The sequence below is a fragment of the Xenopus laevis genome, chromosome 9_10L (genome assembly GCF_017654675.1).
Source record: "Xenopus laevis strain J_2021 chromosome 9_10L, Xenopus_laevis_v10.1, whole genome shotgun sequence".
NCBI classification, from domain to species: Eukaryota; Metazoa; Chordata; class Amphibia; order Anura; family Pipidae; genus Xenopus; species Xenopus laevis.
Window position 1 is genome coordinate 82,363,885 of NC_054387.1, and position 27,458 is coordinate 82,391,342.

The 27,458-nt window shown below is 37.9% G+C and overlaps 1 protein-coding gene across 5 annotated transcripts in view; it reads left to right on the top strand.

The window, feature by feature from the left end:
* The window catches only part of hdac4.L (histone deacetylase 4 L homeolog), a 100,031-nt gene that overhangs the window by 30,504 nt on the left and 42,069 nt on the right, over positions 1–27,458 (top strand). The window contains exon 1 of one of the 5 annotated variants that reach the window (XM_018236041.2): positions 20,691–21,213. The exons of 3 other annotated variants lie outside the window; for them this stretch is intronic. Coding sequence is in view for 1 of the 2 variants with exons in the window: in XM_018236037.2 (XP_018091526.1) it covers positions 22,898–22,946 (49 nt within the window). In the remaining variant the exon portion in view is untranslated. Of the gene's footprint in view, positions 1–20,690; positions 21,214–21,242; positions 22,947–27,458 lie in introns of those variants that run through there. One more of the 5 variants, XM_018236037.2, reaches the window with a different exon arrangement.

Genomic DNA, 27,458 nt, shown 5'->3' on the forward strand with positions numbered 1-27,458 from the left:
GCACTTTCTCTTAAAAGCTCATTAGCTCTTGTACTAATTGTCAGTCACATCAGTTCTCTCTTGGAATCTGCTGAAATGTACTAGATACTGTTAACATGATTAATAATAAATGTCTCAAACACCTTTAACTCATTAACCCCCCCACCATGATCCAAAATGGGATTAGGATGAAGCACCAACACCATCCAATTTCACAGAAAGTTTGAACAGAAGCATATGAAGGGCTGCCAGGGTGAGTTACAACATATATGAAGGCTGATACAATGAGTGTTGCCTAGGGAGCTGGATTCCTTGCAGTAATGTATGGCTTTACAGTTAATAATGCTTATTCCAGCACTTTTTTTCCCCACTGATAGATGTAAGGGTATGGTTAATTCAGTCCTGTTCGTAGTAAGCTGTTACATTATTATCTATTGCATGTATTATGTCACTGCATATAATACAATTTCAATACGAGGCTTTCCTTTTTTATCCAGAGGGTCCTTCCAAATGTACATGTTTTGTAGATATCCTAAAAGCAGCTCAGGTAGATGATTTTTTTCCTGTTCAGTTGGTTTCAGACACTTCACCAGAAATTAATACTTTTTCCAATTATTTTCTATTTTTTATGTTTTTTCCCTGCCGAGCAGAATTCTAGAGTTTCCTGAGGCAGGTATTAGATTTGATACAATAGTTGTGAATATTCCAAAAATACTGCTGAGAAATGGATCAACTAAATGTTGAAAAACAGTTCAGAATCCGCACCTGTCTTACTGACTGAAACACCAGACTGAAACACCAGAGACCAGTTTTAAACTTAGCTTTTTGAAAAACCAGTAAAAAATGCAAAGCAATTTAAAAAATATTTATTTCTGGTGAGTAATCTGAAAACTGAACTGAAAAAAGTGTTTGAAGGTAAAGAACCCCATTAATCACAATGTAATTTTACCTCCCCATACACTTCATTGGACTGTTTCACAAATGTTCAAGGAAACGTGCCACTTTCGTTCATCATCGTTGACTATCAAGGCAAAAAATAGTAGTTCAACCACTCAGCCTTTCAGCACGATGAACATAACGATAGGAAGATGGCCATACATATGTTTAGCTGCTTGTGTAGAGTAACCATCCTTTTAGGCTCATAAATTGAATACTGTAGAGAATTGGACAGTATATGGTTAAATTTAGTGTGTTATAATTTCAGCCACTGCTGTACACACTTAACTGTTGATCATCCGTTATTTCTGGTGTTAAAAGAAAAAAGGTTTATGCATCTGTTTATATCTGTTTATATCTGTTAAAAGCATCATTGCCATTCAATTTTCACAGTGGTTTTCAGTATATTACTGTGAGTGCTCGGTGTGAAAAGATGTCATTATGATGTCAGAGCTTCATGAGCAGCGTGGGATGCGATAATTCACAGCATTTATATTAATAGTTCTCCTCCTCCTCTCTCTCATTTTGCACTCGCTTGCGTCAGACTCCACCTTCTCTTAGCCTCTCAAGTGTCAGCAGGTATTTTACTTCTCAAAAACACAATACCTTGTAAAAACAGCTAAAGGTTTCTGAAATCACACCAGGTGTTCCTTTTATGCTGCTTAAACTGCACAAAATACAGTGATGTGAAGACATTTCTAATAAATTAAGGGGGATTACAGAGAGTCTTTCTTTATGTTAGTGAATCCTGATTTTTCTTCCTGAAACACTTATGAATTAGCTACCATATCCCATATCATATATTTTAGAGTACTGTAGGTATCGGATTTGCCTTTTGCTGCTTGTCTGGCCACAGAAGTGTTCCAGTCCATAATTAAGTGTGCTGCTGTTTCGGCCCTTGTTTCCAAGAAACAAAAGTTTTTATTTTTTAAAAGGTTTTATTTTGATATAAACAAGTTATATTAATTCTTTACATTTATCATCATACCATAACAAGGCATTTTTGCATGCAACTTACCAAATACAGTGCATTTTGATGCAGAGGTATTTGGAATTGTACAATTAGTTAAGTTATTAGTTTTGCATACAATCAACAATTATACTGCAATGTAAATGTAGGTGGGCTAGAATATTCAGCTCAAATTAGGGGTGGGGGTTTCTAAACTGCATCTATCCCATGATCTCTTCATTCACAAACATTTGTGGGCACCCTCTCTTTATATGTTCATTTACATACTGGGAGTTTAACCCATACTGCTAGCTGGTACTGCTGCTGGCACTAAGGGACTTATCCATATAATAGCTATCTTTTTTAGCATAAATCAGCGCTAGCTAAATTTAGTGGAATTTAATCACCTTCTAATCCCAAAAGGTATCCCTTTGGTGTTAGCATGCCCAGTAGTAGGGTAGTAGGTCTTGTACATTCAACAATTTTAGACATAGGCAGAAGAAGATATTTTTGCTTGGCGGCACTAGGTAACAAAGCTGTGTGGCGCACACATTGAGCCATGAGTTTAGGATCTAGACTACATCACTGCAATAGATGCCTAGTATGGGTTATTAGACCCGGATCTAACTCTGCTAGACCTGGAGAACCAGCTTCTACATTCCCAAAATTGAGTGGTATTTTGTATAAATGAAGGTGCAGGTCAACTACCACAAGTCCTAGGTAAATGAATCTAAATGAGAGCTGAAAATCCTGTGCTGCACACATAGATGGCAAGTATAAAATGCTGAATATGGATATGATCTAGCCTTGGGTGTGGTGACCATCCATTCACTTGTGTAGCTGTACAGTACATTATGCCAAAACTAATGGTAATGATTTTAGCATATGCTAAAGTAATGTTGCCAAAAGTATTGGTACCATCATACTAAAAAGAGAGCAGTGCGTTTTGCACCCCAATATATTCTGCAGTTACCCGGAATGGGAAATAACACCCCAATCACTTTATACAATGATAGGTTGTCATCCTGCGGTGGATACTCTCATCCCAAACACTTTTGAGTCAGTGGGTACCGACACCCCAAACATATTGGATATAGTGGATAACAGAGTTGGTAGACTATTCTTCCCAACCCCTCTACCCAAGAAGGAAGGTATTTGGAGCCATAGCATTTCTGGTTTTTAACTGGCAATCTGTGGGTTCTGGTAAATGCCAGAGGGGCTGCTATAAGGTGCCATAGAAAGTCAGTATCTAGTGGGCTGGTGGGGGCTGTTTGGGCCCATTTTAATTCTCAGTCCGGACCCGGTGGAGACCCACACTGTGGCTAGTTATAATGATGGAGTCGAATTTAACTTCAATTATTCCTTGATCTGTGTCTTTCTTTCATTGTCCTTCAATTTCCTCCTGCTTTTCAAGCTTGCAATAGCAAATATGTATGATAAAGTCCAGTTCCAAGTCAGGTACCCACTGAATAACCACAAATCAGTTGGGTTTCAGGCAGAAAGTCCCCAATTCCCTGAATGGGCAGGTAGTCCATGGGTAACCTGCCTAGGTACCTGCCTAAGGTGCGGAGAACCCATCCCACTCTCCGCTAGGGTTTTGACACGTTTTTTCCCTTTCCCTCATGTTCTGGTGCCATAGTGATGTCATATCCACATTCGTCACATCTCTAATGTATAGTTATAAGGATATTCCTGGTTTGCATTTCCACAGCAGTCCAATGCTGAATTTACAAAACACCACAACAGGAATTAACAAACTATATATTTCAAGATGCAATAACCCCTAACAATAAGGTGGTCCACAAAGCCATTCAATTCTTTTGAAAGCATACATCCAGATGAATTCAAAATGAGCTAAGATAAAAATCACCCTAGATTTTTGTACACAGATAAAATGTATTTAATATAAATACCAAGGGTTTTCTGATGCCCAGTTTGGCATAGTGTTGCCAATGTATGTGACATGTAAAGACCACACAATGAAAATAGCATCTACAAATTTTGACACTACAGCTTCTGCCTGAAAATCATACCGTTTGCATTGTGTTTTATAAGCCCATGTGTAAATTGACTCCAGAAAACTATAGTTTTAGAAAGCACACATTAGTCATTGTCAAATTCTGAAAACAACTGCAAAGCATGCCCAAACCCAAGCAATAGAATTAAAATGATAATGCAGTAGGATTTGTAGGTTAAACCTCTGTTCCATGTAAAAAAACAAGCAATCAACAGCAGTGGGAAAATGCAGTAGTATTGGTAAAAATGCAATAATAGCTCTTCCAGCTCACTCAGAATATATCTACGTGGAGTTCACTTTAATGGTAGAAATACAAAGTTTTCAGCCTCAACTCTGGCCTACAGCTTACAGTTTCTTAAAACTTGGTTTCTATTGCAAAAGATAGAAAAACAGTATAAGGCCGTGACACAGGGAGGCCCATTTATCAACATTAAATTTTTTTGTGGCATGAGAGTTTTAAACTACAATTAAATTAAATTTCTCTAAAATCTTGAATGCCTTGTAATTTATTAGAACTAATGGGAAAAAAATACAAAAACCTCTAGAAATTTGAGATTTTTATAATGGCTTTTACACTTTATAAATGTCAAATTTTTAGAGGAAACAAACCACCATTTTTTTTAAGAGAAAAAATTTGGATTGTGAAAAAAATTATGGAAATTCAAATGTTAACAATATGCTTCAAAGAGTTTAGGAACACCTAATGTATTTCAGACAAACTCGGTCCTTAATCAAAGACGTATGGCAAGCCCTAAAAAAATGCATATATGAAATAAAACGCCTTCATGTGATAAAAACAACCAGTAGCCAAATTATACACCATTGAAGTCACATTTTTATCTTAGAAAAAAGAAATTTACGGCTCAAATAATCTTGTTTAAAGTCAATGACCACGGGAAAAACTAATTTTTTATGAACATCTAAACGTTACAAAGGGTGAGAAAACCTTAACTCATTAAGCTCACCCCTAAATTCTCATGACCCGGGTGTATAGGAACCCCGGGTCCTGCACATGTGTTAAATCCCGCAAGTTAACTCGACATCTTATTTGGAAAAGGCACTCACCAAACTCGAAGGGTGGCCTGGGTGCGTCGCCCCGAACCCGTAGCTGGGGTGAGTAAAGGAATGTGAAGAAAACGGCAAGCACTCCTGGAGCCACTCGTAGGTAAAAACAGCTTTTTATTTCAGTCGGTTAAAACATGCAGTCCTGACGCGTTTCGTATCTCACCGATACCTAGTCATAATCAACAAAGTAACATAACGGCTTTTTAAGTTACTAAACCGGAAATGACATGTTAGATGACACTATATCTAATTCTCCCTAGATTTCTTTCTCTTTAGCGTACACCTTCTTAAAACATTAATTATAAAATACAATTTTCACAAAATGTTCCAAACTGACTGAAAACGAAACTGTAATGAAAATGTGGCATATCTAACTCTATGAAGCCACATAACCTAAACCTACATTAAATCTCAATCGATGTTTTCAAATTGTCTCTCTTTCGCAATAGTATGTTGCCATTGAAATTTCTAAGGCAACTAATTAAAGTTACTATGCGCTAAAAATAGCTACATTCTCTTCTCAAATGGAAACAAATATTGAAAGTTAATACTAAAACTTTCTTAAAGGATTGAAGTCAAAACAATATTCACCAGATATGATATAAAAGTGAAATAAATTGAATGAAGTATAGTTTAATAGAGACAAACGTTTCACACATGTTATATGCTAGGTAAAAAAAAAATAATATATAGTGAATAAAGTACCCCCTCTTGTAAAATATAAGGATATTATAAGTCACCGAGGAGTTTCATGACCATATAAAAACACGAGGCCGAAGGCCGAGTGTTTTTATACAGGTCATGGAACTCCGAGGTAACTTCTAATATCCTCATATTTTACAACTGGGGGTACTTTATTTATTATAATACACAAGTTTCAATGAGTCATGTGACAGAAATTACATCAGAACTCACCGTTTATAACTGATGACATCAGAACTCACCGTTTATAAGGATATAATTTACAGGATATTCATGGCTTTTGTGTATTATATATATATATATATATATATATATATATATATATATATATATATATATATATATATATATATATATATATATATATATATATACGCACGCACGCGCGCACGGTAAATGCCATTGCTAAACTAAACACGGCTGCAGGAACAAGGGAAAAAGGGAAAAGAGGGAGATAACCCCCTATTGAAGCACTCTGTTCAGCTAATTTTCCAAGTATCATAAACATAAAAATAAAATCAGACACAGCAGGAAATGTCAAATCTAGAATTTAAACCCGCTGGTTGTCGCGTCCCCAAAGAAAAAATCCAAAAGGCTTCTCTATGGAAAAAATCCAAATCCACATTTTTAGCTTAGATTGTAAGCTTCAGTGGGCCAGGGGCATATGTGAATGATGAACAAGCTGCATAAATGTATCACTTATATAAATGATAAAAGTTTTTTTTTTTTTTTTTTGCTTTTACTAGCCCTTCAAGTGAAATGTCCAAAATATCTCTTTGATCTCCTGCACTAAACAGACAGAAAATATATACAATGTTTCTGAAATGTAATTAAATAAGGGGCTTTTGGCAGAAAGCCTTTAATACTTGGTGCCTGCACTTAGATAGATTTGTAACAATTTAAGATAAGCAAAGATACAATTGTAACTATTTAAGCTAAGCAAGTCTTTTGGGGAACACTGACTTGCAGCTTAAAGGGCAATTCACCTTAGCAAAACTGTAATAACACTTCAAACTTGACCCTATACACCCCATAAATGTGTTTAAACTTCTCATTACCTGCCAAATTTTGTATTTAGAGGGTGTGGCTATAAAATAGGCATGATCAAATTTATTTTTTCACTGCACTACACTCTGCATTTCTTTCTGTCACTCTTTCTATTTTTTAAATGTTGGGAGGTATGTGTAAAACCTACCTGTGTGCGTTTGCCGTGTGGGAGGAAATCGGAGTACCCAGTTCTAACCACTGAACCACCGTGCTATTTACACACTGTTTATTATGGTGAGAGACGAAGCATTTTTAAAGTTAAAATACAGCTGGATTCCTTCCCCCCCCATATCTATGCCAGTTTTCAGCTCTTTATTCAAACCTACAGAAAATATCCGACTGTGTGTAAAATTTGTAGTAGCTGTCAAACTCTGAATTAACTTGATGTAACACAATTGTATCTAATGCAGATATACACAGAGCAGCTGCAGAAATGCAAGAGTCCTGCTCGCCTTTTGCCACTTTGTTTTACAGTTTAGTCCCTGCTGCTGGGTTAACAGGCCTTCAGTAGCTGCTTGAAAAGAATTCCTCCCTCCTGATTAATTTCAGGCATGCAGTGTGGAGTAGCTCTTGCGTCAATAGAGCGTCATCAACCGCTGGCTGTCTGGATGAAACATAAACACAGAGCCAGACTTCAGCCCAGCTGAATGTAGGCCAGAGGTTGTTATAGTCTTAAAGTTGCAGAACCAAATGAGATTCCTGGCCACTTTTCCCTTCCACCTTCCCATGTTTTGGTTGTATTTTTGTGTATGTTAGATAAAATTAGTCAGTGAAGTATTTAGAGCATCCATAGCTGAGCATTACTCAGTTTGCAGACATGCCGTTGATTTTTTAGTTACAAAGCAAGTTCAGGCAATGCTGCATTCCAGTGTGCTTTTGGTGACTAAAAACATAGCTTGATATTTTATTTCATGCGACTATGTTAAGATGTACTATGGTTTAACCTGAATAAACTTTACATTACTTTAAATGCCCCATGAAATGCATATATGACTGAAAGCAGAAAGAAACTCCGCTGCACAGCTCTGTATTTGCCACTTTTTAGAAGTCTGGATGATGCAGCTGGGTTGCCCAAGTTTAAAAATCTGTTTTTTACAGTTCATCAATTGACTTGCTCTGCAGAGACCGTTATTGAAATGTTAAACCTATATCATTAGTGTTGGAACCACAGCCTTTTATTTCTGTTGTTCCCTGGCATTTGCATTTGAAGCCTCTACAGTTTGTCCCAACCATGTTTTTGCCCAATTGGGTTTCACCAGATCTTGGGACTACTAGACAAACAGCAGAATCCGTTCCTGTGTTTGACTAATTCCCATAGCAACGCCTTGCCCTTGCACTGGAAATTGTATTCTGTAGGAAATGAGCAAAGGAAATCTGCACGATAACTAAAATCAGTAACCAGTTTTAAAACAGGCTGTAATTGCGTATTTAACTCCATGTGGAATTTGTTATCATTCCATTTTATTTTGCCCAATCACCATATGTGTCCCTGGATCTTTTCTGGCTGGGGCCCAGGGAGTTCTTGGAGTGTAGATGTATTTATTAGAAATTGTGGGGCCACTAGTGGGTTTGCATTCACTGTGAACACAGCACAACTTTAGTATCCAACTTTGTAGTAAAGTGAGATGATTGCTTTATACTGCACGTGCTGATTTTTGTTGAGGCTACAATTGTAATGGTTTATTACTTATATGTATGTATAGTTTCTCATTGAAATTTGTACCTGGTTGCTTGGGTAATTTGCATCCTAGCAACCAGTTAGCTGCTAAAATTTCTAACTGCAGAGCTGCTGGACAATAAGCTCAATAATTTAAAAGCCATAAATACTGAAGACCAGTTGCCAGTTGTCTCAAAATAGCACTTTCTACATAATGCTAAAATACAGATTCTGAATTAATGATTTACTTAAGGCACCACACCCAATCAGACCCTAGAAATAGAGCAGTTCCTTGCTAACACTTTCTACATCTCCCTGATGCTTTTTGTCCGTAAATTCTTTGTCAATTCTGTGATGCATACTCTGCTGACTGTGCCCACCCCTGATGAATCCTGAGCATCAATATCAGCTACACAGAGAACTATTTGCACCTCATTTTAAGCAGCAAAGGCAATGATTGTTGGGTGAGAATATTGTAAATCGATATTCTCGGCTAACAATTATAGTGCCAATGGGGAAATAGTATGTACTTGGGGTTCTTTTGATTTTTCAGCGGTAATCTTGATATCTTCTTTTCTCCTCTCTAGAAAAAGTCTGTTTTCTAAGCTTCTTAAAGTTTGTTGTTAAAAACCTGACTGATCATTAACGTGAGCTGACCCAGTTTGGTGAAAGGTAATTCTATGGTACGTCTGTTTTCACCAAGGTCCATAGTTATCCTTGTTGCCACTGAATTAAAACAAGCATGGTTGACATGTGCAAAGCACAAACTGTCCTAAATGGTAAACCCCCTACATTTTATTTTTGCGCGTGCAATTTTTGGCATGCTTGACATTAACTGGAAGCGGTGCATTCATTAGGGAAGCACCAAATCCACTATTTTGGGTTTGGCCGAACCCCTAAATCCTTTGTGAAAGATTTCCTAATTTGCAGTCTGGGAAGGGGAAAACATTTTTTACTTCCTTGTTTTGTAACAAAAAGTCACTTGATTTCCCTCTCTGCCCCTAATTTGCATATGCAAATGATGATTCAAATTCGGTTTGACTGGGCAGAAAGATTCGGCCGAATCTGAATCCTGCTGAAAAAGGCCGAATCCTGAACCGAATCCTGGAATCGGTGCATCCCTGGCATTCATACAATAAGGATGCGAGTGTTGATACCGCTTGCATATGTTTTGTTGTGCAGGTATGTCTTTTTTAAAATAGCTGTAGTACATTAATGTGAACGCATGTTTTGTTATGAAAAAAAAAAAAAAAAAAACTGGAAAAATTCTAAATAAAGAGTAAAAAAAAAAGTTTCCATCAGAGTGAGACTGATAGCATATGGGTAATTATTTTGTTATATAGGTGTTTTGTGTATAACTGTAGCAGGAAAATGCAGTGCAAAAACGTTTAAGATCTTTACATAACTAAAGCAGGAATGCTATGGTTATTTTAACACCGATAATAAAAAGCAGCGTAAAAAGATGTTTTTACATGAATCTTCTCCCAGAAACTTGCTGGAGCGTGTAAATAATGGGGTCTTGTTCACGTCTGGAAGTAGCAAGAGAGATTTAGCGGCTTTCTTCCTTATGTGTCTTTTCATCAGAGCTGTTGGAATGTCAGGCTCCAGCACAACCTCTCAAAAAAACCCCAAGTTCTTAAATTTGCTCTTGTTTAAAAATAAGCCAGGAAACGCTGAGCCGTGTGTGGAGCTGTGTCATTGACGTCAGACTGTGGTAGAGGCCGTATGTAAATGTTGACAGACGCTATGTTTACACAACAGAGAAAGAAGTGTGTTCACAAAGATGTATTCTGGTTGCCTCTCTGAAGTGAACACTATGCTTCCTCAAGTTGAGCTTGTTGCCCAGTAACAACAACTTCTAAATCTAGCTGCTACAAAAATCAGTATTGGAGTTCTACCTCTTTCAAAGTTTCTACACCTGAGGGAGATCAGTATGAGAACTGCATTTATTATAGGGCTTTCTAGGTGACTAAACCAATGGGTAAAGTAAAGCAGTCAGGCAGATGTTTACATCTAGCAAGGAATAATAGCTGTAATGGAGCAAATCTTTAAAGGAAAACGAAACCCCATAAAAAGATAAAGCTTTAAATCATGTGCTGTGCTTTTATATTTGTGGTTCCCTCTTATCCGGTTTTGGTAAGTCCTTTTACTTCTGTCAAGAGGCCTTTGTACAGTTCTACTTCTGGGCTGCTCTCCAATTCTATTGCCAGTACTAGTGCAGGCACAGAAGGGGACCTCTGAAGGAGATTATTCTTAAAAACTTACATAGGTAAGTGTAGTGACAGACTTAAGAGTAACTTTTTCCAAATGATTTTTCATACTCTTCCATATTAAAAGAAATTCTTGATGTATGAGAAAATTACATGTGATGACATTTTTTATGTGGCAAGACATTCCATAGTATTGTTAATGAAATATTCCTTGCCCAAAACCCTCCACAGTGTTATCAGTTTTTAACATAGCGCCATATAGGCACTGAGGTGTTGGACTGGGGACAGCATCATCCTCTTATAGGCTGGAGTACAAATGTAACTATGCTTCAGAAGAGGGCAAGGTGTGAGTTTTCCACAGAATGCCTTTTTCAAAAGTCTATAGTTAACCAGTTACTTCATTGGGTTTACTGAATTGAACTGGTCCGTTTACTATAAAATACTTATTCTGGTTTTCTTATTAGTAATGCACTGTATCAAGCTGTTGACTGATTATCCCTGATTATTCCTTACAGCATTTGTTTTTACTCACAACTGGCTTTATATAAACTACCTCAAAGTAGTATACCGTTAATACGTAAAGGGGTGGTTCACATTTAGGTTACTGGATAGCGAGTTTCCGGATAACAGATCTTATATCTGTATTAACTTCTAAATAAATTATGATCAGTGTTTTCGGCCTCTTAAACTAAACTTGGCATACACTGTCATTGGCTACTGTCATCATCTTATTGAACCATCTATGGGAACCAAATGCTGACCACCTGTAATAATATAATATCTGGACTTTGATTAGATAGAGAAGTTCCTAAAGGTGAGAAAACAGTGGCCCATTATTACAGTCCTCACAATGACCCACACAGACCCTATCGAGAATCTGATCAATTTTCCCACTGCTTGAGGGACTGCATTAGACAGTGTCCTGTTTACTGCATATGGTAAGAAAGAACTGTAGCCTGCTGCAGGTAGTTGCTGCCTCGTCTACCAACCAACCAAGAATTAGGAAGTCACTGAAAGTAGGACCTGCTGTGTAAAGGGACTCAATGCTGGGTTTGTGGATGTTTGGAGCTGCAGTTAGTGTTGGGTAGGTTATTTTACCAGGGACATGATTTCCATGATTTTTAAACAGATATAGTTGACTAGACATGTTTTTATAGAATGGCAATAGAGGAGACTATCCTTATAACAATGACACAGGCCTCTCTGTGCAAGCTAAATTGACTTGTTTTTCTTGTTTAAGCTCACTCTTACATTTTCAACAGATGTTTTTAAAAATTATTTGTTCCTTTAAACTGTAGGCTACATCCAAAGAAAGGGGATGGACAGAGATTTTTGAAAAATTTATAACAGACATATATTGATTTTTCAGCCATTAGTTTGGTATTGTAATGATGATGTAGTTTTTCTTCAGTAGTTTTTGGATAAATAAGGTCAATTTTAAAATGTTCCTTCACATTCTTATATACTGTGTGTAATTGTCTTTCTGGACCAAGGACAGTAGACCTCTACAGAAAAGCTAGAATTTATAAAGGCTGAAATAATTTTAGGGTTCCTTAAAAGGGTTGTTGATCTTCCAAACACAGTTACGTTCAGTTGTATTCTTATGGTATACCAGAAACAAAGACTTTTTTCAGTTGCTTTCTATTTTTATTTTTGATCGTTATCTGTCATCCAAGAGCAGATTCTGAACTGTCACAATTTGCTACATTCGTCAATATATTTCTCAACATCTGAGGTATTGTATCAATGGGAATGCAGCGGAACTCATTTTACGTTTTTCAGGGGACCAGAAAAAGATACTGTTAAGTCCGGGAAAATGTAAAATCTCGGAGAAGCATTATGCTTTTATGTGTAAAATGTGGGAAAACTTAATTTTTACATCTTATTTTGATGTATCACTGTAGCAGACTTTAAAGGACCCTTTATTTTCTTACTATGTATATACGTTGGACATATCTTCCCCATCCAAACTGCATCATTTGTATTGCATATATCCTTTCCATTTGCCAGTACCATCACATTTCCTATAACAATGTTTGTACAAACGCCATGGTACAAAAAATGTTGGGGTGATCAACACACAAATTTTCTTTTCGTATTACTATATCTTTGCGTCTATGGCCAGCTTTACCTATTCCTGCTCTACTCATCATCATTTATTTATATAGCGCTGTCAAGATACTCTATGTACATTAAAGGAAAACTAAAGCTTAAAGGGATACTGTCATGGGGAAAAACAATTTTTTCAAAATGTATCAGTTAATAGTGCTGCTCCAGCAGAATTCTGCACTGAAATCCATTTCTCAAAAGAGCAAACAGATTTTTTTATATTCAATTTTGAAATCTGACATGGGGCTAGACATTTTGTCAATTTCCCAGGTGCCCCAAGTCATGTGACTTGTGCTCTGATAAACTTCAATCACTCTTTACTGCTGTACTGCAAGTTGGAGTGATATCACCCCCCTCCCTTTTCCCCCCCAGCAGCCAAACAAAAGAACAATGGGAAGGTAACCAGATAACAGCTCCCTAACACAAGATAACAGCTACCTGGTAGATCTAAGAACAACACTCAATAGTAAAAACCCATGTCCCACTGAGACACATTCAGTTACATTGAGAAGGAAAAACAGCAGCCTGCCAGAAAGCATTTCTCTCCTGAAGTGCAGGCACAAGTCACATGACATGGGGCACCTGGGTAATTGACAAAATGTCTAGCCCCATGTCAGATTTCAAAATTGAATATAAAAAAATCTGTTTTCTCTTTTGAGAAATGGATTTCAGTGCAGAATTCTGCTGGAGCAGCACTATTAAATGATTAATTTTGAAAAAAAATTTTTTCCCCATGACAGTATCCCTTTAACTAAAGAAGTAGGCTAAGAAATGTTGTACAGAGTGTTTTGCCCTTCTGTACCAGCTAACAGGCAACCACAGCTCTTTAACAGGAAAGTTCTGTGTCTCTGAAGACGCCCCAGTAGCTCCCCCATCTTCTTTTCTGCTTATTCACTGCACATGCTCTGTGCTGCTGTCAGTCACTAATCTTTGGGACGGTACACATAGAAAATAAGTGTCACACAATAAGGCTGATAATTAATACAGATAATTAGTACATGGCAGCACAGAAACCAGTGCAACTATCATCAGAATTGAATAATCAGCCCTGTATTACAGGCCAACCTTATTTTCTGCTTAATAATTGGCAACAACCCCTAACCTTAGCTTCTCAACAACTGCTCACCGAGTCTACGGAGCATGTGAGTGTCGTAGACACTTTCCAAAATGGTGACCCCCTGGGACAAGTTTGAAGTCCTGGATCATTGAGAAGCTGAAACTTTAGAAACGGGGTTTGTGCTACTGCCACATTACAGCAAGTATCTATGGTACCACTCAACAAATAAATATTAAATCAAAAATACAAAATTGTAGTAGAGATAATGAAGGAGAATACACTCACAGTTCACCTCAGTCCCAAGGTGCAAAGTCCAAAAACACTGTATCCAAGAAGGATGTGAGGATCTCCAATAATGTAAGGACATGAGATCTAATACATTTTTCAACTTTTTACATTTGTTTCTTTATTATTGGAGATCCTCACATCCTTCTTGGATACAGTGTTTTTAAGCTGAAACTTTAGGCTGTTGCAATAAGTTCAGTATATGAAATATGCCATTTTTAGCCAAATTAATTTTTTACACCCAGTTAGAAAAGCTTTAATAATGCATTTAAGTACCATTCAGATATTCTTGTACAGTTTATACTTAGTTGCAGGTTCAGTTTCTATAGCAAACGTGTTCTTGTTAGAAAATCCTTTGATTCTCTCCTCACACTTTAAGACTTTGTATTTTTAAAATACTTTTTATGTGGAATCAAGAGATCTGTAAAACCCAAAAATTAATGCAGAATAAACATGTGTATGAATAGGACAGCTTCTGAGACCTGCCATTCCCTCATCGTTTATCCCACTGAGTGTTTTGGAAATCCTAGTTTGATATTTATAGAATCAAGAAGCATTCCTTTACAAATACAAAGGTTTTGAGCGTGTCACTCTATAATATTATGTAAGTGCATTTTAACTGTGTATGAGTAATGTTGCTGACTCAAAGCCCAGGCACGGTGTGGCAGAACTGACCATAGTAAGTTTGTTCTTTAGGTTGGTGACATTATGGTATCCCTGCTCCCCCCCTTAGAGTATTTATAGACTAAATGCTGCTTCAGACAATGGCTGGCCTGTTTGCAGGTAATTGATCTGTGCAGAGCGGGATTAGATAGCAGTTGTTACTAGGATCCACCTCCGCAGTGCTAAAAATGGGGATCTTAGAGCAGTTGTTATGAAACTGGAGGGTAATGGTGCTAGCAGCTGGTATCCCTGAATAGTGATTAATGGAAAGTACCTACATCTGGATTATTTGCATGCAGTGACCTGACCTGTTCAGAGCTCTACAGCCTTACTTGTGTGCCATTTACTGGTTAGCCTAGTTATTCACTTTGCAGTGCTCCACATTTTGAATATTATAGCATGTTATTTACATGTTATAACTGGTTGTGGTGTAGCTGACTGCATACAGAAGTAACAGTGATTAAAGCTACCATTTTTGGCAGATGTACTTCAAGGCATTTGAGTATCATGTGTTTTAATATGGCTCGTATTGTATTTTATTTATAGTGGGGGGCTTTTTTTTTTCTTTTTACTTTCCAAGTCCTACTACTCAGAAAGCATTTTCTTATATTGTTGGGATCTAAGCTCTTCAGGTTAAAGGAAAACTATACCCTCCAAACAATAAAGATATTGCATAAAACAGCTCATATGTAAAACCCTGCTTCATGTAAATAAACCATTTTCATAATAATATACTTTTCTAGTAGTATGTGCCATTGGGTAATCATAAATAGAAAATTGCCATTTTAAAAAATAAGGGCCACCCCCTGGGATCGTATAATTCATTGTGCACTCAAACATACCAACAAACCATACTTGTTGGGTCACATGAGCCAATTAACAGACAGAGTTCTGTCTTTTGCTTCAACACTTCTTCCTGTTAGGGCAAGGCCAGACATGGTGTTTTTAAGTTGCGTTTTTAAAAAAGCTCCGTCGAGCGTAAATACACCACTGAAACCACACGAGACCGTCAACATGCGTTTTTCAGCACATAGATTTCTTTTCCCAACATGCACTTCTCATTGTCTCGTTCCCCATAATTCCGCTGGCTGAAAAGAGAAAAGCTATTTAGAAATATAAAAACTATGCAAAATGGAGCAGGAATGATCCTCAATACGCAACGTATTTACGTCACCGGCCGTAAAAACGTATATGCATCATTTATCTCGTGAGAATTTGGACGCCATTTATATAATACGCTGCATATTTACGTAAAGTGTGGTTTCAAACTTGCAGATCCCAAAGAGTCTATTGATTTGGTAGTTTCTTGATGTATTGGCATTTCTGCTAAAAAATGCCAATACTGGCGTCCCGTGGCTGATTTCGGCTTGCCAGTGCCCTGTGAGAATTGCCATAATGCTTTTGGGGGGGGGGGGTTTGGGGGTTCAAGGCAAGAGATGTAAAAGGGCAAGATTTACTTAATTATATAATATATTCCAATTTGGTATGATTCTTTAATATGCCACTTAATATGATGTAAACTAGCTGTTGCTTAAGTGTTCGTTTTGGGGGGTATAGTTTTCCTTTAAAGTTTAAAGTCTTTGTTTAACACTTTTTGCTTTTAAATTGTTGGTTCTGCATGCACGGTTAGTCATAAGGACATAAAGGAGTAATTAGCATGTCTCTAGCCATAATTCCTAAAGTGAAAATTTGTTATTTTTGGTCTTGAGGTGTTGCTATGTAGCATGAGGTTGCGAGTACTGAAATGCTGAAATTTCTATAATACAGTGAGAAAAAAGCAGATGTGCACATGCCTTATGCAAAGCATCAAGACAAAAAATACTTTTTACCTATACAGGTATAGGATCCCTTATTCAGAAACCCATTATCAAGAAATCTCCAGCTCCATAATGGAAGGTCAGATTACATAAACATCCGGTCCCCATACCTGCATATTAACCTGCCTTTCCCTAACCTCCCTAGTTTTTTACTTGTTGACTGATTTTTCTATTGTAAGCAATAGTATTTAAGGGAATATAGCCATCGGTTTAATTTGACTTTGCTTTGTGGTGAATATCATGCATTCCACAAGTACTGCTTAAATCTCTCCTGTTGGCATGCATCCTTGAGAACGGACAACCACATTGAATTTGAAAAGAAATTTCAATGATAGCCTAGAAGGTAAATAGGAAAAGCCAAAAAGGGATTTCTTTTCCTGGAAATGTGTAATGTAATGTAGCTTTTGTAGTTGCTGGTAATTGGCACTTATATGTTTTTCATGGAGGTTTATTTCTTAGTACTCATGTACCCATTCTGGCAACAGAACTTTTTTCTTGCTTTTTGGCAGGAACTGTAAGCGGGATGGATTTAAAAAGTATCTAAACACATTTAGTGGGGGTTTTATAGATGATAAGTGATAAACATAACAATATGCAATGTCAAGTGTTGACTTACTAGAATAAAGGCATTGGATCCTGGAGCAGTCGAAACACACTCTTTTGAGTGATAAATTTATTTTGCCATTAAGCAGGCTGACAAAATTCTAGGCTTTGCTAATGCCACGAGGGCACTACCTGCCTGGATATAAATGTGAACTGTAAGGGTAAGGTCACACTTGGCGATTTGGGGAGATTTAGTCACCTGGCGACTAATCGCCTCGTCTTTGCGGCGACCAATCTCCCCAAATGCCTTACCTCTGTCTTGCGCCGGCTAAAATGAAAAATCGGCTGCGTCGCTTCGTATTCCGAAGTTGCCCGAAGTTTCCTCGCAAGGCAACTTCGGTTGACTTCATTTTTAATTTTAGCTGGCATTTAAGTAAGGCATTTGGGGAGATTGGTTGTCGCAAAGACCAGGCGACTAAATCTCCCCAAATCGCCCAGTGTGACCTTACCCTAAAGCTGGCCACAGATGCAAAGATCCCATCGTACGAATCAATGTTCAATCAGACTTTCCCATTTCCCGACCTGCCACTAACCATTCAGATCAAAGTCTTACTATTCCGACCAAATAAAGTAGATCAGCCGATGTTCTGCCCCTGACAGCAGTCGTACTTTAGACAAAGCTAGTGACAGTCTCCCACTGGAAATCGTACGATCGGCAATACACGCAGAGATATTACCCTCAGCCGACAGAGATTTTCTAACCTGTCCGATCGACCAAACGACCGGTCTCCATCGGACGAAAAATGTCGGGACTCTCTACACACGTTCCGAAAATTGTACGAATCCTCGATTTGTACAATGAGATCTTTGCGTCTATGGCCAGCTTAAGACTTGGTGGAGGAGAGATAATGGTTTAAAAAAGAAGCATAAACTGTCTGAACTTCCAGGATTTTTACACAGACATACCTGATTCCACAAATTGAAAGGAAACCATTATAGTCGGTCTGGGCTCACTAAACCTAAGAGGGGTGTGTGCGTGGTTCCTGTGAGCCTAGACAGACTATTATGATTTATTTCAATTTGTAGAATTGGGTTTGTGTGTAAAAATTCTGGAAGTTCAGAGAAAACTGGAAATTCAGATTATTCAGTTTATGCATCTTTTTTTTTACCTTACACCAACTGAGCAATTTTGCAAACCATTATTTTTCCTTTGCCAAATTCTGTGTTGCTGCTAAACTTCGCACTTAAGGCGGTTGGAGAATTGGTCCCAGCAAGCACAGACAGACTATTATAGTTTGTGTGTGTAAATAAACAAGAAATTCATTCCCTTTTTTTTGTAAGATCAGACAATGTTTATGCTAGGGGGAACATTTTCCCATTAAGGCCACAGTGTTATATTCTGTGCTTCCTACTTTGAGAAGCAACTTAGGAAAACAAAGTGCCATCCAGCCAGTGAATTACATTCTAGCCAGTGGGAAGGCATTTCAGGGAGATTAGTCACCCGAAGAAGATATTTGTCTCTGGGCGACTAATCTCCCCGGAATCTTGGCATATCACCATCCTCAAAATGATGTTATTAACATGTATTTTTATAGCACCAACATATTGCGTAGCACTAATGATCACTAATCATGTTTTAGTGAGTGATATTCTGAGACAATTTGCAATTGATTTACATTTTTTGTTTATGGTTTTTGCATTGTTTTATCTTTTTATTTAGCAGCTCTCCAGTTTGAAATATCGGCAATCTGGTTGCTAGGGTACAAATTACCCTAGCAACCATGCACTGATTTGAATAAGAGACTGGAATATAAATAGGAGAGCATCTGAATAGAAATTTGATAAATGAAAAGTAGCAATAATAATAAATCTGTAGCTTTACAGAACATTTATATTTTTAGCTGGGGTCAGTGATCCCCATTTTAACACATGAAAGAATAATAAAGGCAAATAATTAAAAAAAATAAAAAAACTATAACAAATTAATAATGGAGACCAACTGAAAAATTGCTTAGAATTGGCCATTCAATAACATACTAAAAGTTAACTTAAAGGTGAACCACCCCTTTAATGGGGTGTGAACAATCGCAAGATTCAGACTAAGTTGTCCCAACAGTCAATCGGACAGGTTTAAAGATTTCCGTTGTGTCGGATAATCATTGTTAACGATCGTTCACTGAGCATGCCTTTTGCGAAAGTAAACAAAGGGACAGCCAGCCATTGGTTAAAGGGGTTGTTCACCTTTAAATGAACTGTTCGTATGCTATAGAGAGTGATATTCTGACACAATTTGCAGTTGGATTTAATTTTTTATTATTTGTGGTTTTTGAGTTTTTTTTTTAGCTTTTTATTCAGCAGCTGGTTGCTAGAGTCCAAGGTATAAGCAAAGTTCACTCTGGAGAGCCAAATTAGATTCAGTGTACTTTATTCAAACACAACATGTTTCGGACAGACATGTCCTTCATCAGGTGCCTGATGCACCTGATGAAGGACATGTCTGTCCGAAACATGTTGTGTTTGAATAAAGTACACTGAATCTAATTTGGCTCTCCAGAGTGAACTTTGCTTATACCTTGGATATTGCGTGGCTTGGACGGTGCCACTGACTCTGTTTGATAGAGCCCTGATGCCTTTGGAGTGAGGGACCACCTGACAAAGAATTGAATTACTTGCTAGAGTCCAACTTACCTTAGCAACTATGCCTTGATTTGGATAAGAGACTCGAATATGAATAGGGGAGGGGTCTGAATAGAAAGATGAGTTATAAAAAGTAATAACAATAAATGTGTAGCCTTACAGAGCGTCGTTTTTTTAGGTGGGGTCAGTGAGACCCCCATTTGAAAGCTGGAAGGAGTCTGAAGAAAAAGGAAAATAATTAAAAAACTATAAAATAAATAAATAATGAAGACCAATTGAGTTTCCTAGAATTGGCCATTCTATAACATACTAAAAGTAACTTAAAGGTGAACCACCCATTTAATATATGTGAGCTCTTGTAACCAATACATGAAAGATACAACAGAAGTTTCCTCACATATCATTTACCATGGATGGGGGAACGTTTGCTTGAACGTTCTTTGAGCTGGTGGTGATAAAATCTGCCGGTGTATGGCCAGCTTAAGCCTGAGGGGAGTTGGTTTCTGATACATTTTCTGTAGTCTGGCAATAGAGGGCAACAGCTTAGGACTTTCAATTGCAAATTCATTTACAGTTATGGGACCTGTTATCCAGAATGCTCGGGACCTGGAGTTTTCCAGATAAGGGATCTTTCCATAATTTGGATCTCCATACTTTGTCTACTGAAAAAATCATGTAAACATTAAATAAACTTAATAAGATTGTTTTGCCTCCGATATGGTTTAATTATATCTTAGTTGGGATCAAGTACAAGGTACTGTTTTATTATTACAGAGAAAAAGGAAATCATAATTTTTAAATTGTGAATTATTTCATCATCACAAAGTCTATGGGAGACGGCCTTTCCGTAATTCTGAGCTTTCTGGATAAAGGGTTTCCAGATAACGGGTCCTATACCTGTACTAGTAAGTTTTAAAACACTGAAAGTTTTACATTCATTTCTACTGAAAATGTGTAAGTTACATTGTCAATATGCAAAAAATACTTTTATTTTTGGGTTGATACAGAAAAGTTAAAATAAAAATTGCATGCAGGAAAAGAATAAGTTAAAAAAATTAAAAAGAAATCAGAAATACATGTGAAGTGTTTCCATAGGTAGACTGGTCATCTTTCATTTTCCTTTTCCCAGAATCTTGGGTGGAGGGCTTTGCGTTATGTTTACATATAATAGTTTTGAATGGGGCTGGCAAGCTGCTACAGTCATGAGCAGGAAAGGGTTATATTTCTAGTTCCATGTTATGACCTGGGAGAGCTCTCCAGCATGGCTCTATGCTTTGTTTGGTTTCCCAGCTGTTGACATTCTCTCTTGGAGTGTCCTGTATGCAGATATGCCCAGCCCTCCTCTCCCATGAACGAATCAAGCAGCTGAGCCTTGTGCAACACACAGCTTTGCTCCTAGCACAGCAGCATGCGGGAGTCTTGTGAGGCAGCTCCCTGCTCACACCGATCTATTTTAACTGCTGAAATATCCATAAACTGGACTTTGTGAATTGTATTCTCTGCTAAAGCCTGGATTTGGGATTTGGCTTGCAGTATTTCTGTAAGTTCATCTCTATTTTTCTTCTTGCATTTCTGTTGTATGTATATCTACAGGGGATGTAAAACCAGGGATAACATTTGAAATGGTAGATTGCAGCAATAGACGTATGTGCCTAGGGTTAATCTTTGCAGGAGGAAATCCCTGTGTAGTCCTGTCATGGTAACACCTTAGTTAAATGTTGCTTTAAGGAGTAAGCCTGTTGGGCTGGTCCTGGTTGTGTTTGCACTTAGGATGAAGCTGCTGGCTTTTATCATCAGAATGCTGGAACTCTGGAGCTGCTTGTTTCTTGTAGGACTGCAGTTTTTATGCAGTAACTGGAGCGGATTGCAGTTTAGATGCTGTAACAGAGGGAAATGAATGTTCTAGCCGCAAGCTGTTCTCTGTAGTTGTTCTGGGCTGGTTCTGATCCATGTTCAATATAATTTATCTTATTTATCAATGCCCATTGTTCCCTGGAGGTTGAGTGATTTAGTGCGAGGTATGTAAAACAACCCTCAGTTTAATGCTTACTACAATCTACATGGGGGCCTTTTAAAACTCGTCACACCAACCAAATCCTGCATAGTATGGCTCTTAATACGACTGTTTTGGGTACAGCTTCCAGTGATTAACCATAAAGAGACAGAGACAGTAGCACTAACATAGACCCAGTAATGTGCTATGAAAGTACATCATGGAATATTTACTGAAAGCTTTCAAACCCTGAAAATTAACTTAAAATATTTTGTTTCGTATTATGGTTTGCACGTTTAATTTCCTGGTGCTTTCCACTTCACTATTCAGGTTTGCTCCCTGCCTAGTAGTGAATGTGTTAACATTTTCTCCGCCTACTCTGACACTGACAGGAAGCTTTTGGCAAATGATGAGATCACTCTTCAGGCTTTGCTAAGCAGTGTTATACGAGATTTAGCCACATTATCAGCAGCGGTTGCTTTACCTCTGACTTTTAAGCCTGCAGTTCTCTCCCACAGACTTGCTATGCAGTTGGTTGGTTCTAGCACTGGTTATTTTTCTTTCTTAAAATAAGATAATTTTGCTTCTAAAAAAAACCCCAAAAAAACCCATTTTATCTCTAAAATGTCTGGCCGTGAACCAAGTGTGCACACCTACAGGGTTTATTATGCTCAGTAAGCACTTTGTTTTTATTTGAAACAAAAGGACTCCGTAAGAGGGTTAGCAGTTAAAAAAAAAAAAAAAAAAAAAAAAAAAAAAAAAAGCCTTGCTGATTTAGTTAGATTTTTAGATGACAAATTTAAGAATTTGGTGCTTTGGCGCAGAGAATCTGTTTTGTGAAAATAGCATTCGGTTAAGCACAGTTCCTGGAAGCTGGGCGGGGGTTGGAATGGGCTATCGTTTTTCTATTGACAGAAATATAATCCATGCATCCTCCTTTCTTCCCTCCCTTCTCTTCTGCTAATGGGGGGATATAAATGTTTTAGTAGGCTTGATGAGTTGGTTCCAGCACCCTCCCTTCATGAGCTGATTAATTGTTATGGTTCCACCTCCACCCTCTCCACACTGGATCTGTGCGTGGACTTGATGCTGAAAGCTCATCTCTTGATGCTGCCTGATGTTCGTTTTATTCTTCCCCTTGTCTAAAGAACTCTAAATGAAGAACTGCTTTTAAGTCCAGCATTTTTGAACCAATGAGTTTACCTTACAGGGACACTTTAATATATTCCTGATGTTGGTTCATAACCAAGTTATTTCTGTTTGTAACCCTGCTACTGATGGTAAGTATTAACAGTAAGCCCATTTTAAGAGATATATGAAATTAGCCTACTTACAAAATAACAGGCAATTTCTAACTTGAAATAGACCGTCCCTTTATAACTCTTCATAAATAATCATTTCAAGTGACTTCACTGTTAACTGAAATATTTTAAAAAAAATAATCGCCAAGGCACCATAAAAAAGGTGGGAGTGCATGTGTGGGGAGGTTAAACTTCAACTTGGGATCTAGTAACTTACTGTTCACAGTATGCTTCTTTCATATGGGCTTCCTCACAGGGATTGTTTTTGTACAAGGACCACAATGGTGCTTTAAGTTTTGTATTGCTAGTCATACTTGAGCCTCCTTCAGAAAATAGGTTTCAGTACATAGAAGCTGAAGCACAATATGTCACAATACAAGAAAACTTTTATGCTTTTTGAAAGTTTTCTAAATGTCGGGTGGGGCATTGCTGTCGTAGGCAACAATTGTTGTAGTGTTTAGTGATGATCACATTTATTTTTAAAGCACCAACTTATTCCATCCTCCCCACAAGAACTTACACTCTTTAGGGGCAGGCATATGTGAGACATAAGGCAGACTAAGGGTTTGCTTTATGGACAAATTGAGGGGATGGGGTGAGAGCTCTAAAAGTGTTTCTGAAAGAACTTACTTAATATTTCCATTTAAATTCTAAAAGCTGACATGTCCCCTCTTTAGTCCAACTGTTTTCTTTACTGTTGTCTTGTCGGGATCATATTGGCCATATTCGTTATGGCTGCCGTGAGTGGTGTGGGGTTCAGTTCTTGATTTTGCTCTGATCTGGCAGCCTATGCATTGCTCTTAGGATTTCTCGTAACCACAGTGTCTACTACAGAGAAGCCACAATGTTTTCTCAGGTCAAAACACCAGTATGTTTGTGGTTTGCGTGTAAATCACAGAGGTAGAACCTGAAGTTTCTCTCTTGGTGAGCACTGTCACACAAATTTAGTGTCTTGTTGTGTGTAGAATTTATTAAATCGTTTTATCAAATCGTTTATTAAATTTATTAAATCGTCGGTTTTTGTCTAGACGTTTGAGGTTCTTAGAACTATTGTCCACTTTAGACGACTTATTAAGCAAAGGTGCCAAGTCCATAGCACCCTGGTCTAAATCGTACCTTTGGTGGTTACTGAAAAAGTTATTTTTGTATATGTGCATCCTGGTATCCCTGTATATGGTAAATGGCGCAGTGATCCCCAACCAGTAGCTCGCGAGCAACAGGTTGCTCACCAACCCCTTAGATGTTGCTCCCAGTGGCCTCAAAGCAGGTGATTATTTTTGAATTCCTAACTAGGCCTCTTTTGGTTGAATAAAACCCAGGTATACTGCCAAACAGAGCCTCCTGTAGCCTGCTAGTCCACATAGGGGCTACCAAGCCAATCACAGCACTTACTTGGCACCTCCAGGAGCTTTTTTTCATTCTTGTGTTTCTCCCCAACACTTTTTACATTAGACTGTTGCTCACAGGTAAAAAAAGTTGGGGACCCCCCAATAGATGGTATCCCTATATGGGATACTGCATATATCACTTGGATAAATGTAGTGAGCATGGGGTCGTTAAAAACATTTTTAATGTGTGAACTTATGCATAGTTAAGATCCTTTGTATGATCTGCCCACATTGATCTGATGTCCACAATCTAGTCCCAGAAACCAACTGCAATCCATCTTGTTTGATCTGTTGATTAGTAGCTTCCCTTTATTTACTTTGGGGAGCACAGTAGCAGTGGACACCTCAGAGTAATGTTAGAGACTATTGATACGATATTTTGCAGAGTTCCCTCACTGCTTGCTTATGGTGGGCTGTAGGAAAATAGGGAAGAGCCTATAAGTGGTTGAATGCATTTTGATTTAGGTTTTACATGAGTAATATAAAACCGGTGTGTCCCAGCTCCCTTAAAGTTAGCTTATGATTGAGTCTACGACCCGAAACACATCAGGCGTAGTGTCACACTCTGGTGTCACACTGGGGCACCATGTTATTGCTCAGTAAACTTTAGTTTTTTTCAGCTTTTACTAGGACTGCACCCCTCTCCTTTCTGGATATCAAAAAATATTGGATAAGTCGATTGTAAAAGTGCTTTCAGTGCAAGATACTTTAACAAAAATCTCCTTATTGGTCTACTTTTTTGCCCGCTTTCCACCCAGTGGCACAATCTACACTGCAGATCTCACGCTGGTCTCAAAACATTGTTCATCTACACCAGGGATCCCCAACCTTTTTTTACCCGTGAGCAACACATGCATGAAAAAGTCACTGGGGTGACAAGGGCTATTTGGTAGCCCCTATGTGGACTGGCAGTCTACAGGAGGCTCTGTTTGGCATTACACCTGGTTTTTATACATCGTTACATAGTTAAATTGAGTTGAAAAAAGACAAAGTTCATCAAGTTCAACCCCTCCAAATGAAAACCCAGCACACACACCCCTCCCTACTTTCACATAAATTCTATATACCCATACCTATACTAACTATAGAGTTTAGTATCACAATAGCCTTTGATATTATGTCTGTCCAAAAAATCATCCAAGCCATTCTTAAAGTAATTAACTGAATCAGCCATCACAACATCACCCGGCAGTGCATTCCACAACCTCACTGTCCTGACTGTGAAGAACCACCTACGTTGCTTCAAATGAAAGTTCTTATCTTCTATTCTAATGGGGTGACCTCTGGTACAGTGATCCACTTTATGGGTAAAAAGGTCCCCTGCCATTTGTCTATAATGTCCTCTAATGTACATGTAAAGTGTAATCAAGTCCCCTCGCAAGCGCCTTTTTTCCAGAGAAAACAACCCAACCTTGACAGTCTACCTTCATAATTTGTCTTCTATCCCTCTAACCAATTTAGTTGCACGTCTCTGCACTCTCTCCAGCTCATTTATATCCCTCTTAAGGACTGGAGTCCAAAACTGCACTGCATACTCCAGATGAGGCCTCACCAGGGACCTATAAAGAGGCATAATTATGTTTTCATCCCTTGAGTTAATGCCCTTTTTTATGCAAGACAGAACTTTATTTGCTTTAGTTGCCACAGAATGGCACTGCCCAGAATTAGACAACGTGTTATCTACAAAAACCCCTAGATGCTTCTCATTTAAGGAAACTCCCAACACACTGCCATTTAGTGTATAACTTGCATTTATATTATTTTTTCCAAAGTGCATAACCTTGCATTTATCAACATTGAACCTCATTTTCCAGTTTGGTGCCCAGTTTTCCAACTTAGACAAATCACTCTGCAAAGTGGCAGCATCCAGCATGGAACCTATAGTTCTGCACAATTTAGTATCATCTGCAAAAATAAACAAGTTGAAAAGCAAGGGACCTAGTACAGAGCCTTGCGGTACTCCACTAACAACACTGGTCCAATTAGAAAACGTTCAATTTACCACCACTCGTTGTAGTCTTTTAGCCAGTTCTCTATCCAGGTACAAATACTATGTTCCAGGCCAACATTCCTTAATTTAACCAGTAATATATATATATATATATATATATATATATATATATATATATATATATATATATATATATATATATATATATATATATATATATATATATATATATATTGTGTGTGTTCTGGATATATTTTCCAATAGGTGCATGTAAATAAACTGGTTCCTGTCCAAATAATATTTTAATGTAAGATAGATAACTTTGATTTTTGCCTTTTTTTGTCCCACACTGGGACTTTATGAGGTACTCTCTATGTAGGACCAAAAATTGTGTAAACCATGAAAGTGTATATGCGCTCAGCTTATAAATAGGATAGACAATGTAAACTTTACTTATTCATGGAATGTTCATAGAACTGGTCCGAAAATGATTCATGGAATATTCATAGAGCTGGTCCGAAACATTGTCCTGCGTTCTAGAACAAAGTAATTACGTTTGCTGATTCACATTTGTGAAACTAGAGTTACTCCTCTATTTTTTCTTTTTCTCATTCCAGGAATCTCACAAACTGAAAAATTTAATGGCCTGGTAAAAATACATGTGGTTCTTTATTTTATAATGTTTTTATGTGTAACATCTGGTCTGCTTGTAGCTTTCATGAGTTACTGTTGTCTATTTCAGTGTTGCAGTGAGAGCAATGAATTCTGATGCTCTCTCTACGCACGTCACCCATGCCCACATGTTGGGGAAGTCTTGCCTGACTTGGAATGTTGGGCCCCCCATTAAGTGGTTCACTGTGTATGTTTCAAACACTTCTTTTGTGGAATATTCTGGTGGTCCCAGATAAAAAGTTGGTAGGAAATGTGTGTGGTTTTCACAGCAAATCGTAACCTTCCTGTCTACTTGTCTGCCTGGCTCATTCAGGCCCTGGGTCTGGTTTGAGGTATGGGTCACTGCTTCCTCTCTCTCCTCCTCCATCTGCCTTGTGTTTTTATTACATGGGGAAGCAAGTTCTCTCCCGCCCACAGATAACTACTGTAATCATTCCTACATGACAGGACTTTATTCTGCTGAAAGAAAATAAAGGGAAT